Here is a 19,378-nt window from a genome sequence, read left to right as displayed (position 1 = left end):
AGACAGTGGGGAACCACACTGGCGGTGATTTCCTCCTAGAACTTTAAAATAAACAGATTAATAAAACACATGCACTATTACATATATTACTAAGTACGTAAACAAGATTTTTTACATTTCAAGAACACTTTTTACTTGGCAACGTTCTTGCCCATCCCCTCCCAGTGGAAGGACTTCCCCAACCTGTCCTTGGTTCCGTTCACCCCAGAATGACCACTGGGATGATTATGGGCTAAGCTTAAGAGCTTTTCCCGGTACTTAGTTGGAACTACCAACTGTTTTTGAGGATGCCAGCCTTTCTGGTGTTCACCAGAAAGAATTTTCTTATATAAAAGTCCTTGTTCTACAGCAAACTGGGATCGGGTAGAAGAGCTGAGAGGCGGTGGGTTGCTCCGTGCCGCCGCCCAAGCTGTCTTAAGGCTGTCATCGGCTTCCTGCTCAGTCTGGAACTGTTCCCTTGAGGCTGGAGACACCAGTTCCTCCGTAGACTGTGGACTTGGGCTTGATCCCTCTGGAAGCGATGTAGGTGATGAGGTTGTTTTCGTTGACTGTGGACCGCTCTCCGCTGGTGCACTAGGTGATATTTTAGACTGTGGCTGAGCCTCTTGGGTAGGGTTGTCTGCTGCTTCTGCCAGTTTAGGACCGCTGGCACCCTCTGGCGATGGAGTTGGATGCACTGGGGTCAGTGCTGGCAATGGTTTTGCCGCTGGTTGCTCTTCCAGTTCCGGTTCTGGGACAGGATGTACAATGGCTGCTGTAGTTGTTCGCATGGGATCCGGTTTCACCACCTCAGTCTGGGTCTCTGGTAACACAGACGGGGCCCTGGTGGACGGCTCAGGAACAGGGATGGGAGTGGAAGCTTGTTTGGCCTGACTGCGGGTAACCATTCCCCCCCTCTTGGCCAGCTGCACATGGTTGGCCAAGTCTTCCCCCAGTAGCATGGGGATGGAATAATTGTCATAGACAGCAAAAGTCCACTGTCCTGACCAGCCCTTGTACTGGACAGGCAATTCAGCTGTAGGTAAGGTTACAGATTTTGACATGAATGGAGAAATTGTGATTTTGACCTCTGGGTTGATGAATTTCGGGTCCACTAAAGACTGGTGGATAACTGACACGCTCGCCGCGGTGTCTCTCCACGCAGTAATCTTCTTTCCGCCCACTCTCAAGGTTTCCCTGCGCTTCGGGGGTATTTGAGAGACATCCGGGCCTGGGGATCCTTGGTGTAGTGATGGTGTAATGGACTGTACTTGATGGGGGTTCTTGGGGCATTTGGCCTTTATGTGTCCCAGTTCATTACATTTAAAACATCGCCCAGCTGACGGGTCATTGGGCCGAGGTGGGTTGCTGGAGACTGGTGAGGTGGGATTGTAGGTGGTTTGAGGTTTTACTTGGGTTGCAGCTGGGGTCTTGACTGGCCCCCGGTGGTAGGATTTATTGTCAGTTTGTCCCTTGTCTGTTTTAACTCCATTTGTCTCCTGTGCTCAGCCTCTTTGGCTGCCTCTTTGGCTCTGTGGTCAGCTTCTTGTTTCTCCAGCTCCCTCTTGTGGTCAGCCTCTCTGGCTTGTAGTTTCTCCATCTCCCTCTTGTGGTCCGCCTCTTTGGCTTGTTGGTCAGCCTCTCATTTCTCCATCTCTCTCTTGTGGGTAGCTTCCTCCCTGGCCTTTTCTGCATTAACTAGGTCTATTTGCAACCTAGCAAGTTCCAGTTTGTCAACTGTATCATTGCCACTTATGTTTGTGCCTTCTGATGCTGGCCACACCCCTCTGCAGTCAGTGAATTTTCTGTGTGGCTTGCTGGTGTTGCTTTCTGGTGCTGGCCACACCCCTCTGCAGTCAGTGAACTGGTTCCCCCAATTCCTACCCCTTTCTATTCCCGGAGAGACTGAATAGAAAAGAAACAAAAACTCTGTATTTGCATTTGGTGTTATGCTGATGTAGCTGGTTCACAGTTACCAACTGTGCTTTAGACTGAGAAAGAGAAAAAAAAATGTCCCCCTCCTGGCTCAGCAGAACTAGACAAACCGGTTTTGCAACTGTCTCTTGCAAATTGCTAAGTACCCTCTCAGTAGGTGTCCCTTCTAACAAAAGCCTTGTTAGAAAACCCTTATTCCCTTCAGCCAGCCTCACTGAAAATCTCCTTCTAACAAAACCTTGTTAGAAACTGAATACTTCTAACCCCCCCTCTTCTCTCAGGTTGCTTTCCTGCTCTAGAAGAAGAGAATAGCTCTCAATGGCTCTCTGGTTCTTAATTTATTGCGCCGCTGCCACCATGTCATAGGTTTCTCCCCGACTTGGAGCTTTTGGGTTCACAAGATGGGGACCTGCATGGACTCCTCTAAACTAAAATCCTAGTTTACATCTGGTTTTCGCTGCCACCAGTCAGTTTAAAGTGTCTGACACACTGCCTGTCCCCCAAGCTTCCCCTGGGGAACCCAGATTCAAACCCCTTGAATCTCACCAAAGAGAGAGAAACAGCCAGTTCCCCTCCCCCCTTCCCTCTCTCCAGCCTGCTCCGGAGAGATTACACACCGAGTCAAATCCTTGACTCAACACAAAGAGGGACTCACTCGCTCCGGGGGCCCCAGAAAACTCTCACGGGGCCTGGGCCCCGCTTCGGCGGTAATTCGGCGGCGGAGAGCCCCCACCGCGGGTCTTCGGGGCACTTCAGCGGCGGGTCCCGGAGTGGAAGGACCCCCCACAGCCGACTTACGCCGAAGTGGAGGCCCCCCGCCGTCAAAGACCCCAGGCCCCCGGAATCCTCTCGGCGGCCCTGCTCCAGTGTTGCCATCTCTCATGATTTTATCAAGTCTGATGATCTTCAGTGTTTTTCATAGTGCCCCAGGTGTTGGAATCAGATTGCATGAAAATTCCAGCTTTCATTACAAAAAAAAGTTGAGTCCTCATGGTTGTGGAAAGCTTCAAAAACACGAAGCAAGTGCACCATAAAGTCTCAGAAAATAGAAATGTATTGTTTTTAAAAATAATCTCTGGATTTTTAAGCCAATCTCATGATTTTTGAAAGCTTGGGGTTGGCAGTCCTGCAGGCACCCCCAGAAAGCCATGCTGCCCATAGATATTGTTCTTCTGTTGTTGACTAGTTGAAGCCATACAGTGGGATACAGCAGAAAGGAGTTCCTGGCAGAATATCCCTGGGTCTAGAGAGGATAACATGGAGTGGAGAGTACTTGATCTCCAGGCTCTGCCCCAGAAAACAAAAGTTTGAAGACTGGGAAGTAGATGGACTAGAGGCATACGAGTGTCTACAGACTCCTGATGAGCAGAAAGAACATGCAGGAGAGCCAGTGGTTCCCCATTTCTCAGTTTTGAGGTCATCTGCTCTGATTTGCTCCCCTGCTCATTTCCTAGAGTCTAGTTTTTTAAACCAAATCCTTAAAAAGGCAAGAAGCCTGTAATATATATTTATCATTAAATCAGGTATACACCCCCCCGCCCCTCCATCTTCAATCTTATACATATATTTCTGCTTATAAATCAGTGACGCATTAAATAATTCTAATCTAGTCTCTTGCCTAGTAACAAAGATTTGGAACACAGAACTGAACAGAACTTGCTTGAAACTTTCAGGATGGTGGAGTTTCACTCATTTAGATCTTGTCTATTCTAGGAAATATTAAGGGGAAAAAATCCCACTGGTGCTGCCATTAGCACAGGTGGGAGCACTATATACAGATGATTTTGGCAGCATTGAACGCTGTCAGTTAAACCTGCAGTAACTAGATCAAAAGACTTAGAACTTGATTCTGCATCCTCAACTCCCACTGATTTTAGGCCTCACTTCTTCTGATCTAGTTACTGAATTAAGAATCACATTTCTCCCCAACCCTCCTTCCCAAATAAAATATTGAATACTTACCTTATAAAAGAAATTAGTACGTCCCACAGATCCAATTTTCCCGGTGTGGTTCATGAAACAAATGTTTCCTTCAGTAGCCCCATAAAACTCACACATCTTGATGTCACCAAATCGGCCTAAAAATTCTCTCCATACATCACTCCTTACTCCATTTCCAACTGCCAAGCGAACTTTGTGATCTTTTTCTCCTTCTTTCTAGTAAAAGAGAAATTAAAGAACATTTTAAAGAATAAAATATTGTAATGGGTGTGTTTGACTGTAGCAGATACTACAGAAAAATGTACAAGCTTACAGACATCCAACAGAAAGCACAAGATAAACTAATAAGAAGTTAAAGTAAATTACAGTGCATTTCTAATGTTATGAACTGTATCTAAGCTACGGCTGTAGTTCAGCAAACACCGAACCAGTGTTATAAATATATGCATGTAAATTGATAGCAACAGTTAAAATGTTGCTTAAATGAATATTAAAGAAAGGATGCTTGGGTTAGAGAATATGAATATATGCAGGTTTTAGAAAAATTAACCTATCGTTCTTCTCTCTAGAATAACTTTAAATTAAAAATTGATGTTGGGGAGAGGTTAGTAAAATCAATAGGGAAAAGCTGGAATTGTTTCTGTAACAGATTTATCAGAGGTTATCAGTTACCTCCTGGTCCTTTCAAATGCATTATAACCTTCATGAAGTCTTGGTTGCATCTCAAGCAATTACAGTAACTCCTCACTTAACATTGTAGTTATGTTCCTGAAAAATGTGACTTTAAGCAAAATGATGTTAAGCTAATCCAATTTCCCCATAAGAATTAATGTAAATGAGGGGGTTAGGTTCCAGGGAATTTTTTTTTCACCAGATGAAAGACTATTTATATATATATAGATAGATATAGATAGATAGATATAGATATGCACACACACACACACACAAGTTTTAAACAAACAATTTAATACTTGTACACAGTGATGACGATTGTGAAGCTTGGTTGAGGTGGAGGAGTCAGAGGGTGAGATATTTCCCAGGGAATGCCTTACTGCTAAATGAACTAGCAATTGGCTGAGCCCTCAAGGGTTAACTCTCACAGTCTACAAAGCAGCAGGAATGGAGGGAGGGAAGAGAGAGAAAGAGATGCGCATTTCCCCTTTAAGTACACTGTCTTGTTAATTAGATCAGCTTGCTGAGGCCACAGCTGCTGCCAGCAAAACCCTGTCGTGTGTCCCCCCTGCTCTATGGAAGATGGAGTAAGAGGGATGCAGGAGCAGAGGGGAGGGGGACATCCTGACATTAGTCCCCCTCTTCCTCCTCTCCCCCCAGCACAGTAAGCAGGAGTCTCCTGGAGCAGCTCCAAGGCAGAGAGCAGGAGCAGCACACGGCAGTAGGGGAGGGACAGCTGCAATTGCTAGCCTGCTGGGTAGCTGCTGCACAGGGCACTTAGGGGAGCAGGGAGCTGATGCGGAGGGGGGGGAGGGGCTGCCGGTCCACCCTGGTTCCAAGCCCCCACCAGCTAGCTTCAACGGGCTGCTCTTCCTGCAAGCAGTGGACAAAGCAGGCAGCTGCCAAACGACGTTAGAACAGAGCATTGCACAACTTTAAACAAGCATGTTCCCTAATTGATCAGCAACGTAACAACGAAACAATGGTAACAGGGACGACTTTAAGTGAGGAGTTACTGTACAAATTATGAGCATTCCTATCCTGATTAGAGCATCTAATCCATCTCCTATAGTATCATCAATATTAAGACTTGCAACTAGGGCTGTTGATTATTTGCAGTTAACTCACGCAATTAACTAAAAAAATGAATCGTGATTAATCGCAGTTTAATCACACTGTTCAACAATAGAATATCAATTGAAATGTATTAAATATTTTGAATGTTTTTCTACATTTTCATATATATTGTATTGTGTTGTAACTGAAATCAGTGTATATTATTTGATTACAAATATTCACACTGTAAAAATGATAAAAACACTATTTTTTGTTTCAATTCACCTCATACAAGTACTGTAGTGCAATCTTTGCCAAGAACGTGCAACTTACAAATGTAGATTTTATTTTGTTACATAACTGCACTCAAAAACATAATAATTTAAAACTTCAGAGCCTAGGCTATTAGCCAGGATGGGCAGGGGTGTTGTCCCTAGCCTCTTTTTGCCAGAAGCTGGGAATGGGCAACAGGGAATGGATCACTTGATGATTACCCGTTCTGTTCATTCCCTCTGGGGCACATGGCATTGGCCACTGTTGGAAGACATGATACTGGGCCAGATGGACCTTTAGGTCTGACCCAGTATAGCCATTCTTATGTTCTTCAAGTACACTGAGTCCTACTTCTTGTTCAGCTAATCACTAAGACAAACAAGTTTGTTTACATTTACAGGAAATAATGCTGCCCTTTTCTTATTTACAATGTCACCTGAAAGTGAGAACAGGCATTTGCTTTCCACTTTTGTAGCTAGCATTGCCAGGTATTTATATGCCAGATATGCTAAACATCCGTAATCCACTTCATGCTTCAGCCACCATACCAGAAGACATGCTTCCATGCTGATGACGCTCATTAAAAAAAGAATGCATTAATTAAATTTCTGACTTAACTCCTTGGGAGAGAATTGTCCCCTGTTCTGTTTTACCCACATTCTGCCATATATTTCATGTTATAGCAGTCTCGGATGATAACCCACCAGGTTGTTCATTTTAAGAATGTTTTCACTGCAGATTTGACAAAACACAAAGAAGGTACCAATATGAGATTTCTAAGGATAGCTACAGCACTCAACCCAAGGTTTAAGAATCTGAAGTGCCTTCCAAAATCTGAGAGGGACGAGGTATGGAACATGCTTTCAGAAGTCTTAAAGAGCAACACTCCAATGTGGAAAATACAGAACCTGAACTACCAAAAGAGAAAATCAACCTTCTGGTGGTGGCATCTGACTCAGATAATGAAAATGAACATGCATCAGTCCACACTGCTTTGGATTGTTATCGAGCAGAACCCATCATCAGCAGGGATGCATGTCTTCTGGAATAGTGGTTGAACCATAAAGGGACATGAATGGTTAGCACATCTGGCATGTAAATATCTTGCGACTCTGGCTACAACAGTGCCATACAAATGCCTGTTCTCATTTTCAGGTGACACTGTAAACAAGAAGTGGGCAGCATTATCTCCCGTAAATTAAACAAACTTGTTTGTCTGAGCGATTTACTGAACAAGAAGTAGGATGGAGTGGACTTGCAGGCTCTAAAATTTTACAGTGTTTTATTTTTGAATGCAGGGATTTTTGTACATAATTCTACATTTGTAAGTTCAAATTTCATGATAAAGACAATGCACTACATTACTTGTATTAGGTGAATTGATAAATACTATTTCTTTTGGGTTTTTTTACAGTGCAAGTAAAAAATACAAATAAAAAAATAAATAGAGCACTGTACACTTTGTATTGTGTTGTAATTGAAATCAATATATTTGAAAATGTAGAAGGCATCCAAAAATATTTAAATAGTATTCTATTATTGTTTAATCACACAATTAATCATGATTTTTTTTAAATTGCTTGACAGCCCTACTTGCAACCTTTTATTTTTTAAATCTCAACATTTTGTTCAATGTTACTTGGATTACTTTAGCCTCCTTGTTCACTGCAATCTCTAGTATTGCTAGCTCTTGTGATTTTATCCTGAAAAATCACAAATAATAGGCATTTCTCTTAAAACACCAGATCCTGGATTCAGCTGATTACATGAGAATCTCAGCTTTCCTTTAGAAAAAAAAATTCAAGTGATTATGGTTGCAGAGAAAAGCTAGGAAATGTAATCCAACTGTATTCCAAAGGCTCAAACAATAGAAGGCAATTAAAAAGAACCCAACATGTTTTATTTTTGAAAATCTCATAATTTTAAAGCTGAACTTAATTTATGAATGCTTGGGCTTGGCAATACTGAATCCCCATAAGTGAGGTGACAGCATGAATTAAATATAGGATTTTATGAAAGACAGCTATCAAATACATAGTACTGTCTATCTGCTAATAAGTCTAGAGTGAAATTGCAACAATTATAGTCATATAAAGAATGTATTGAAGACTTGGGGTATATCTACCCTGGAATAAATGACCTGTGGCATGGCTGTGATTGGCCTGAGTCAGCTGACTCAGGGTTGGGGAGCTCAGGCTACAGAGCTAAATCCTGCTGCGTAGACATTCAGGCTTGGGCTGGAGCCTGGGCTTTGGGACCCTCCCCCCTTTATTTATCATTAAACAAACTTTAACTTGATTTCACTATAAACATATCTAAGTGCTCTATGTTACATGGAGCAGTGATCCCCGGTAGATCTGGTAAACTGGGGTGTATTTTTTTTTTGGAAGCAGCAAATCCCTCATCCACACTGCTGGGTGCCAGCAAGGGAGTCATTGTGAGCACAGGAGAGATCAAGCTCCTGGCCCTCCGTTTCAGTGCAAGCCTGACCATGGCTTGGAGCATCCAGTTCAAGGAAAGTCCGACTTTGCCTCATGGCCCTGAGCTGGAGCATGCTCAGTTGCTCTGAGATGATGCCTGTGGAGTCTGGTCAGCACTAGAAGCTGTGAGAGGCTTGAGCATGTTCAGTGAGAAGAGTCTTCTTAGATTTTAGCTGCTAAATCAAAGTAGTCTCTAAGCATGTGCAAACTGCAATTTTTTCCAAAGACTTATAAATTCATCAAATTTAGGCACATTTTCATGGGCAGAGCAAAAGGTCAGACTCCACTTAAATTTCAACTCACTGCTTCAAAGCATGGGAGCCCTACCACTGTTCAAAGAAAAGGTCACCAGAATTTTTTTTTAACATGGCTCTAACAATGTATTCCCTCCCCAGCTTGATCTTGGAAATGGCTGGAGTATTTTGGCTGAAATTAAAGTCAGGCTGAGGCAGACATATGGCATGTAAAATTTCAGCCCACACAGTTGAAGTTTGGCCATGTTATAAGCAATTGAAAATAAGATCTTATCATGGGAAGTGTAAGACCACCTTAATCATACCAGCCTCACCTCTAATGCGATTTATAGACAAATAAATCAAAATCTAATGCATTGCTGTGTTCTCAATAAGTGATGAACTGGGGTCAGACACCACTACTAACATTGGCTGCTTTAGAAAACAGGGAGGCAATTTCAAGCTCTTGCCATGCATGTTATATGAAGCTCCATTGTTAGACCTCAGAATACTTTGGTGGAGAAAATGAGTATTTCAGTACACACTTCAAGTAAATTCTGAATTCCTTTTTGAGCTGTAGAAATTATATTCCACTCTGTGTGTCAAAAGTGCACATTTTTCTTCTCCCCACCCCCCCGCCCCTTTAAGAATGGATAACTCACTATGTCTTTATTAGTTTTGGGAACCCCACTTCAACGAACCAGAAATAAATCCACATTTTGTACATGTTGGTATCTCTTACCATGCAAGTATCTAAAGCATCCATCATCCTGTTACAATCCCTGTTCCATTAATCTGTTTTAGTTTGCTTTTACCACATCCATGTTTTTACCTTCCCCATCTGCTCTGTGACCTCATTGCTGTAAGAATTATGTAACCACCATTTCTATAAAGTCACATACAACTTTGCTCTTTTCATACCGCTGCAGCTCTGTGATCTTGTTTCAACATGTGATGCATTATTCAGCATGATGGCGCTGATGGAGGGTGTTACCAGCAACAACAGTGTCTAAATACAGCAGTGATGCAATGAGTGCCTGACATTGTCAAATTTGGATGTCATATCACATAGCATAGACTTTCATACATTTGAGAGATGCAATGAGGTTTTACATGTATTTTAAATTTACCAAATACTGAAGAGCTTGTGACTACCAATATACTTTTTTTCCTAAAGTGTTTAAATGCCATCTTGAATTTCAGTAGAAAAGCTTTGTGATTAATTTTGCTTCTAGAAAACTATTCACCCTCTGAACGCTACAAAATTGAAGTAGATAAGTCAATTTGATTTAAAGTAGCAACTATTTTAGAATTAGTTATTTTCTTTCAGTTGCATTGCTACACTGAAATTAATGTGTCAGTTGCTGAACTACAGTTACCCCTTGCTGAGGTCATTGATTTCTGTCATTCCAATGTAAAGAATTCTGGTAACACCCCACTTAAAAACAAAGAACTCCTTTCACTGAGATCATTTTTCAACAATGAACAGAAGAAAGAGAAAAAAAAAGTATACATAGATTGAATGGCTCATTCATAAGCCAAGGGAAATTGAAGCTCTTTAGAGATCAAGTTAGATACAGGTAACTGTTTGTCCCTGAAAAGTATAAATGGAAAGACAAATTTGTTGAAGGTATGCTGAAGAACAATTCCACACAAAGGACCAGGCTCTGTTCTTATTTCCACCAGGCAAATCCAGTATCAGTAATGGAATCAATGGTCTCGATCCTCAGCCTCATTATGGCTGCTTTGCACTGCTCCAATATGAAGTGGCCCTAAACTCAGTGCATCTAGGCCCCAGAGGATCTCTCCTGCACAAGCAGATTCTCAGAAGGAGAAGAAACACAGATACTGCTGGGGATCTGGTCCAATGTCTCTTTGGCCAGGTGGTCTACACTTACCAGTAGACTGGCACTGCTGCAACTGATGCAGCGAGTGTCGATTTAGCAGGTCTGACATGCTAAATCGGGAAAGCACTCTCCCATTAATTTGTGTACTCCATCTCCCTGAGAACCATAAAGGAAGTTGATGGGAGATGCTCTCCCATTGACACAGCACAGCGTAGCCACCACGGTAAGTAGATCTAACGACGTCAACTTCAGTTACATTATTCACATAACTGAAGTTGCATAAGTTAGATCAATTTACCGCAGTAGCATAGACCAGCCCTTTGTGGCTGCAACTTTAATACCATCAATAGTACAAGACAAGGCTGCTAGATTTCAGGAAATGTTTTTCTGTAGTATCTAGCAATTCCTGCAAAGGCACAAAGGAGTAACATGTGGTACCAAAGCCCAGTGCTGGACAGTGACCTTTCCTAAAAGTGGGGGCTGTCCTAAAAGCAATCCATTCAACCACCCCTGCGGTCCAGCTCCACGCACTTCAATTAGATTTCATTGTTGAAGTTACAAGGCTTGTAATTTAGTCAAGTGCATGATGATGACAATAACCCATTAAGGGAGGACTCGCTATGCCACAAAAGCTTCCTGGAGACATTCTGTGGACATGGAGTGCAGGTGGAGCAACTGAAGAACTCCTGCATGCTAATGAGTTGACTTCATGTCAGCACTGAATGGGCCAGTATAGCAGGAAATGCTGGATTGGGGTAGGCATAGGCCACTGAATCCACACTCACAGATCCAATGGGTGGGAGCTCCTGATCAGAGAGAGTGGAGGGGCAAAAGGTGTTATTCCTGTTTACAGAAGGAAATAGCTGGCCACAGATGGTTTGTGCTACAATATCACAATATGCTCCAGCACAGGGGTGTTTTTCTTTCCACCCTCTCTTTCACCAACCCATGGAGGGCCAGACTAAATGGCACCTCCTCCATTTGTTAAACTTCTGAATATCTTACAGCACCCTGAGCCTGGTACCCCAGGCAGTGACCTGGGTTGCCTGACCCTAAATCTGGCCCTGAACTCATGTACAGGTTTCCAGAATTTTGGGGAGTTTCCAGAATTCCACCACATACAGACAAACATACACCAACCTTGGGACTTATCTTCAACTGGTGTAAACCATCATAGTTCCAAAAAATCTAGATTGAAGTCAGTCTGGATCTTCAAATGCTATAAATCAGTGTATTTGGCCTCTTCAATTTCATCCAAATATTTTCAATTAAAATATCGGGAAGTCTTTTGTTAGTAGAACTAAAGGAGAGTTAATGCAAGTTGATCACTTTTGCTTTCATGACAAGTCATTTAGGTCAAAAACATTGTAAACTACCACCATTTGATTAATGTTAGCATCACTAATAGGGTCAGGAGTTCATCATCATCCCTTGTACTTGCTAAAAAAAGATGTAAGTGAATCCTAAAATGTGAAGGATAGATCACATGAGATTTACATTCTTGTATTTACAAGGTAGCTTTACAGAAATCATTCATATCCACACAATATGCATTAATGTTTTAAATTCTGTGCTACACCACCAGATGTTACTGTCTGCTGAGTATATTCTTGATGTATAGAGCTATTGCCTTAACAGATTTTGTTCTCTAACTGTGCTCTTAAATCTGATATTTTTCAATAGTCACTTAAAACTCAGTCTCAAGCCTGGCTTCAATAGGCCTCTTCTGATGAGTAAGGCTTGTAGTAATGGGCCCATGGTTTGGAAAATTATCTCCCAGCAATCTGTAAAATTACTCTTAATATTTGTATTCCTTCTAAAAAGACTTTGTATCATATTGAAGAGTAAATTATTATAGATCAAAGATACAGAACTACAATTAGTACACAAGTACCTGGTTCTTATATTCTGTTCAAATTAAATTGTTAGAGAGGGAGTATACTCTAGAGGTAAAAGTACAGAACTAGAAGTTGAGAGTTCTGGCTTCTGTTCCTGGGTCAGCCATTGACTTTTGAACATAGGACAAGGTATTTTGTACCAATCCATACCTCTATTTCTTCACCTATATAATGTGGTAATATTACTCCATCTCATAGGGTATTGTGAGAGGCTGAATTCCTAAAGTTATTAAATTACTGGTATTAAGGGCAGCACCTAGAGGCCATAGTCTGGATCTAATAAAGACACACAAATAGATGTAGTCCTTGCGGCAGAAAGCCTACAATGTAATTCAAGGCAAAAATGCAACAAATGAGTTCTATGGCCTGCGTTATACAGGAGCACAGACTAGATTATTATAATGGTCCATTCTGGCCTTAATCTATTAAAGTAGTAATACACAAAAAAGCATGCACGTATACCAAATAGCTGGATGTCTCTTTAGAGCCTTTGGCAAAGTTCCTTTAATCATATGATATTTATTGGTATTTAATGTAAACTGAAATTCAGGAAACATGTTTCTCCTTTATGAATATTTGTTACATTTTTATAGTAATTAGTTAACAAGTCCAGATCTGCTTTATTATTGCTAGATACCCAGACAACTGGAATCTTCCTCAGACATTCTTTCTATAATGATGTCCTTTTTATTCTAAGTAAACAGATAGGTAACTGATAAATGAGACTGTCATCTATAATCAACAGGACATTAAATGAGTGTGGAAGGAACTACATGGCTGTAGTAATATAAAATCTTACTTAACATCTGCATTGAAAACCCAAGAGACTGGATTCTCTGTTCTACCTTTCCTACTTTGAGTGCAGGAAATGATGAGTGGGAGGGAAGCAAAGATGACTTTCAGCTGTCTTGTGAATTCTGGTTCTGGTGCAACTAAGCAGTCTCAGGGCTGTAACAATGCTCTATGGGCCATTACATCAGCAAAGAATAATAGATGGAGTATCAACCACTCCCATTCCCAGCTCTTCTGCTGGGTTCCAGGTGGGGAGTGAACAGAGCCAGGGAGCCACAAGGAGATAATCTGCAAGGGTTGTCTATATCCCACTGCACCAGAAGGTGCAATTAGGAAAAGGGCTTTGTATTTAGAGAGAGACACACAGAGGGATAAAAAAAGGAAAGTCATCTTGAGTGTTGAAAACAGATTGTAAAACACCCCCGAGATAGACCTCTTGCCTTTATCTAAGATCTGAGGGAGTGTACACAGAGACCAGAAAGGTAAGAGGTGCAGCAAGCCTCGTTTGATACTCACCTATTCTCAAGGCCATGCTATGTTGTAATCACACACATTTTATATATAAAACACAACAACCCTCAAAACTTTTAACTGCAAGATACTTGTCAAACCTCTACTAAATTTGCAGGTGAAAGCATAAGTACTGGAAGTAGGGGTGCTATTGCACCCCCTAGCTTAAAGTAATAACCCTGATACACGGTTTCCACCTTCAGCACCCTCACTATAAAAACTGTTCCAACACTACTGGATGAAAGTGATACAAGAACAGGAATGAATGTGTTATTACCTTGTCTAACATAGGTCCATGTCACACCTTCATAGCAAGTGGATTTGCACAGAATGAGGAAGCGCCATCTACCCATTCATTCTTTCTTCTGAGTCTGTGAAGCTCCCCTCTTTTATGGGGATCAGTCTCCATGCTGTGGCAAGGAGCCTTAGCTCAAAGATATCTGTCCACTGTATGTTCTTCTCCACTTCAACATTTGGATTTTCAGCAGGGAAATGAATGCTGATCCTGTCAGCATTAATTTACTTGCCTTTCCCTTATGACTCATTGTTCTGAAGCAGAATAGTTTTAATCCTTATAAAAATTAATCCTTGAGCATTTTTTCTAAAACATTACAGAGAATTTAATCCCATTGAAAGGAGCCTGGGTCAAACTGGATCTTAAAGTCCAGCCCAGATATGTCTACACAGAAAGAAAAAAGCACCAAGAGCACCAAATCTCAGAGGCTGGGTCTACAGCTCAGACTTGCACTACAATGCTAAAAATCACTGTGTAGACATTTGAGCGTGGGTTCAGGCTCAGGCTCTGAAACACTCCCCAAGCTTCAGAGCCCAAGTTTCAGCCAGAGACTGAACATCTGCACCATAGTGCAAGCCCAACTCTGTAGATCCAGGCTCTGAGACTTACTGCTGTTAGACATGTAGACATACTGTCAGTGTCCAGAGTCATTAGCCATACATTTCTTCTAGTTAGACTGCTGTGAAGTAGAGATCTAGATGAAAACTTAGCCAATATCTACAGGTCTCATTTTTAAGTACTGAAAATACTTCAAACTTCCAACATTTATTAATTTAGATTTCTTGTAAGGTAGGGATTTAACCCAGGAGAAGTGCCAGTGGATAATGGAATGACCTCTTTTACCTAGCAACAGTACAAGAGCACCACAAGTCAGAATATCATTTAAATAACTCATAACATCAAGGCTGAGAAAAAACCTGAAAATTCGTTATATAGGCTTTGCATACTCTTTAAGCCTCGGGCATGGGGAGAATTCTCTAGGGAAGGAATATCAACATGGTCTGTAAAAGTAATCTCAGAACCTACAGGGGAAATGGGAGGCGGTAGCTGACCTATATCATACTCCATTCTGAGATTTGTCAAAGCACTTAGCCCTTTCAACAAAGAGGCTTTCAGTGGAGCCTGACAGGAAGAACACTTATTAGTTTTATGACTGACCTTTTTCATTAAAATATCCATATTAGTACATTAATACAGATACCGCTCTCTTCTGCATTTAGTAAAGTACACTTCTATTGAGGAGACGAAGAGGCTGAGAGGGAAGCTTGGAACAACACAGCGGTGTAGACAATAACTGATTAGGAACTCTAGCAAAAGCTGCACATTTCAAGCTCCCTTGAGTGGAGAAGGGAGAGCTAGTGATTGAGGCATTCTGGTAACAGGTGGCCTTTCACAGGTCTGCAGGTTGCTAAAGCACTGCATGCAGACTAGGGCACAGGAAAGCTCTCACTGCAAGAGTTGCTGCAGATGTGTGAAAAGGTGGTAGCAAGTCAAAAGGTTGGAGCTGAGAAAAGACACCAAGAAAAAACAATTCTTCAAATATTTAGTGAAAAACAGCATAACAACAGCTTCAGAGGATGGAGATCATCAAGGAGTCCTGCCTGTTCACATCTCAGTCACAGGGGTCCCTACTAGTACTCAAACCAAAATGCTTTCAGCAGCCTCAGAAGACAGGACAGACAGCGAGTCCTCAAGATTGGATTCTTGGGCTTCCAGTTTATACCTATGAGCAAGTGAAGAGGAAAAGCTCCTAGTTTACTACAGGTCTCATTGGTGCCTATAGGCCATCTCCTGTAACTGCAAATTTCAAAGATTTTCACCCAGCTGTGGTTATTTTTAATTTAGTATTGCTTTTAAAGAATATTGTACTACCAGATGTGATAGATGTTAAATAGGGGTTAATTAGGAGGTCTTTCATGTACAGAAATGACAACCTTGTTCCTTTAACCCACATGATACCAGCACAGAATTTTTTCCTTATGCAAGCCAGATTTCTATTGGTGCTAAGATTTTTTTTTTTAAAATAGTACTTAGTGAAACTCAGATGACACGGTAAACAATTTCACTCACTTGGAAAATATTAATGAACGTATCTCTACATGGAGTAACAAGGTTTTTACTCATACTATTTTTTTGTATGAACATGTTTCTCCTCCGGTTCTAACATGGTAAACTATTACAGGTTTTCTTCTAACTACAGTCTAATAAACTTTAGAACTGATTCAGTTTATAAGGTTAATTCTTTGAAGATAAGTGTTAGGATTTTCTTTATCTGACCTGCAAATTAAGTACATTGGTAGGAAGAGCTTAGGATGTGCCAGGGCCAAGGAATTAGACATGTATGCCCATATGCTGGTAGGAGCTATTTAATGGAAGTGTGAGTTCATATTGATACAGAGAGAGAAAATGCAATCCTAGAAGGTGTAGTCTCTCCTCAGTGTAGTTATTATTGTTCTGTCAAATTCCATACAAGGAAAGAAACTTTACAACTAAAATTAATTTAAAAAAAACTAAGGCTCCGTGGAGCTTGTAATGATCATAGATGATTTAAAGAATAAGAAAAGACTTTGCTGTGCCTGTTTTCGTCTATGAAAATAAATCTACCACTGTCTATTTATGATACAGGAGGTGTAAAGTAGAATGAAATAAAATCAAGCAGCACTCTTCAGCAAAGTCAAGCAACTGAGGGACGGAAAGAGGGGAACTTAACTGGCTGAGAGGATAGTTGCTGAACTTGTAAACCAAGTAAGGAGGGGGGTGAGGGAGAAACAGAAGAGCATGCAGTAAAGAGGAACCAGCTTATACATGGTGACCTTCTTGGTAGGTTTGACTTCCAGTATAGTCTTGTGGCCAATTGTCCAGTGTACTGCATCCTGTGTAATCATTTGCATTTGTGTGAAGTGGATACAAGACACTACCATTTCCATCTGATACCGTCCTGGCAGCTGGGAAGCGCTGGCCAGAGGACTCCCAGACCATGCCGCCTTTTCCCCAGGAACATCCTCTGTGCTGGCATACAGGAGGGAGGAGAGGAGTAGGAGCTGAAACAGTGGTTCTCACATAAGAATGGCCACATTGGGTCAGACCAAAGGTCCATCTAGCCCAGTATCCTGTCTTCCAACAGTGGCCAATGTCAGGTGCCCCAAAGGGAATGAACAGAACAGATAATCATCAAGTGATCCAACAGAGGCTAGGGACACCATCCCTGTCAATCCTGGCTAATAGCCACTGATAGACCTATCCTCCATGAACTTATCTAATTCTGTTTTGAACCTTTTTATAGTCTTGGCCTTCACAACATCCTCTGGCAAGGAGTTCCACAGGCTGACTGTGCATTATGTGAAAAAAATGCTTCCTTTTGTTTTAAACCTACCGCCAATTAATTTCATTGGGGGACCCCTAGTTCTTGTGTCATGAGAAGAAGTAAACAACACTTATTTACTTTCTCCACACCAGTCGTGATTTTATAGACCTGTATCATATCCCCACATAGTTGTCTCTTTTCCAAGCTGAAAAGTCCCACTCTTATTAATCTCTCCTCATATGGCAGCCACCATACCCCTAATCATTTTTGTTGCCCTTTTCTGAACCTTTTCCAATTCCAATATAAGCTACACCAAAGATTCACATGTGCAAGGGGGAATTTTCAGGAGGTTAGCTCCACTAGCTTTAGGGCTGCTTTGCACCACTGAAGTGCAGTCAGAGCATGAACCAAAATCTGGCTCTCGTAGTATGTGCACATTGCATTTTAAAACCTGGGGCTGCAAGTGTCAGAGACGGGTCTACAGGTGATAAAAACATTAGTGTAAAGATTGTGGCTCAGGCTGGAGCTTGGGCTCTGAAGACCAGCCCCCTCCCTGGGCTTCAGAGCCCAAGACTGAATGTCTACACAGCTGCTTTTAGCACCACAGCACAAGCCTGAGTCTGTAGAACCAGGCTCTCAGACTTGCTACCACGGGTTTTCAAACACAGTGTAGACATTTCTTCAGATTTTGACTTTCCAAAGTGAAACAACAGCGTCAGTTTATAGGCCAACACTCCTGTACTATTCAGAGGTTACATCAGACCCCAAAGGTTTCTATTTTGAGTTACTATAGCCTTTGCTACTGATTGTAGCAAAGCTAAGTGAAAATTAAGTGTCTGATCCAATGCCCATTGAAGTTAATGAGAGAGTCTTTCCAGTAACTTCAGTGGGCACTGGATTGGGTTCTAAAAGAAAATTGTTAATAGTGCTGAAAAATAATCTTGGCTCACATTCTTCTCCTGTTAACAGAAACCACTGTTGAAGTCAGTGCTGATTAGTTTCAAAGAGCACTGACAGATGATTGGATTAGAAAGGAGTTTTCATGTCAGTTTGGAGGAGTTACTATTAATAAATATCTCACTATATTTTCTTAAAATCTAAGTTGCTAAACAAAATCCACAAAATGACAGGGAAATTTACTAATTGTATATATTTTTTGGAGTCCCAAGAACAATTTAAAATAATTCTTGCATGACAAGGAGGAGATTTTCAAGGGCACAAAAAGCTGTCAAGGCTGAATCCCTATTCTGTCAGTTTGAGTACAGAAGGTGGGGGCCCACAAGGATTTTAAAAATTAATATTTGCTACTCCAGGCTTACATTAAACTCCCAAGCTAACAGTTTTTCTCTGACCTTGGCTTGGTAAACGCTGCCACCATTCAAGTGCAAAAAAACCCAAAACAACAAAAAAAAAAGTTTGGACCCAGGAAGAAGCACTTGGGAATTCCTCCCTGTGGGGTACCCTCAAGCCCTTTCACCTCCCCCATTGCCAGACACCTTATATATTCATTTACACCTGTGGAAAGAGGATATAAAATACTGCTGTTATGCTATGATAGCATTTTACAGGTACAAAGAAGAAAGAATCCATCCCCAACTTTATTATCCAGACGTCAAATAATGACCCCAGATCTATTATATAGATGTGTATTTACAGAACTCCCTACTATGTCATATGCTAGATACAATTTTATAAAAACCTAAAACATAGGCTCTGTTCTTTAATGTAAAGGGTCAGATTCTGGGCTGCTTTACAGCCAGTGCAATCCCACTAAATGCTTGAGACTACTTACACCAGAGCTGGCCCAACTCCCTATGTAGCAAAATTTTTCAATTATTGCTCAAGTTGCTTTTACACACTGAATTAAAGACTCAGGCCCATATTTTCAGGAGTACACATGCACTTTTGTGTACATCTCAGTCAAAATCCCTGACTTGAATATGCATTTTTATTTTAAATATTTGGGTCTTCCTTCTTTTGCTCTCTGTTTAAGCAAATCAGAAAGTTCTTTTTAGACATGCATAATGTAATGCCCTGGTTTTAATACAACCACTGAATGCAGCTTCCAGCTAAAATGCTATATCAGCTTTTAACCTACACATGTAATTCATGAGAGCTAATAGGAGTTATGTACACAATAGAGTGCAAACCTAATATCTCTAG

General features: G+C 41.3%; 1 protein-coding gene across 3 annotated transcripts in view; it reads right to left on the bottom strand.

Moving 5' to 3' along the window:
- Positions 1–19,378, bottom strand: part of SLC27A6 (solute carrier family 27 member 6) — a 124,025-nt gene that overhangs the window by 23,235 nt on the left and 81,412 nt on the right. For all 3 annotated transcript variants that reach the window (XM_045020122.1, XM_045020124.1, XM_045020123.1), the window contains exon 6: positions 3,877–4,071. In XM_045020122.1, coding sequence (XP_044876057.1) covers positions 3,877–4,071 — 195 coding nt within the window. The remainder of the gene's footprint in view (positions 1–3,876; positions 4,072–19,378) is intronic.

The sequence above is a fragment of the Mauremys mutica genome, chromosome 6, assembly GCF_020497125.1.
Source record: "Mauremys mutica isolate MM-2020 ecotype Southern chromosome 6, ASM2049712v1, whole genome shotgun sequence".
Taxonomy (NCBI): domain Eukaryota; kingdom Metazoa; phylum Chordata; order Testudines; family Geoemydidae; genus Mauremys; species Mauremys mutica.
Note: the sequence above shows the minus strand (reverse complement) of the source record. Positions and strands in the feature narration are given on the sequence as shown.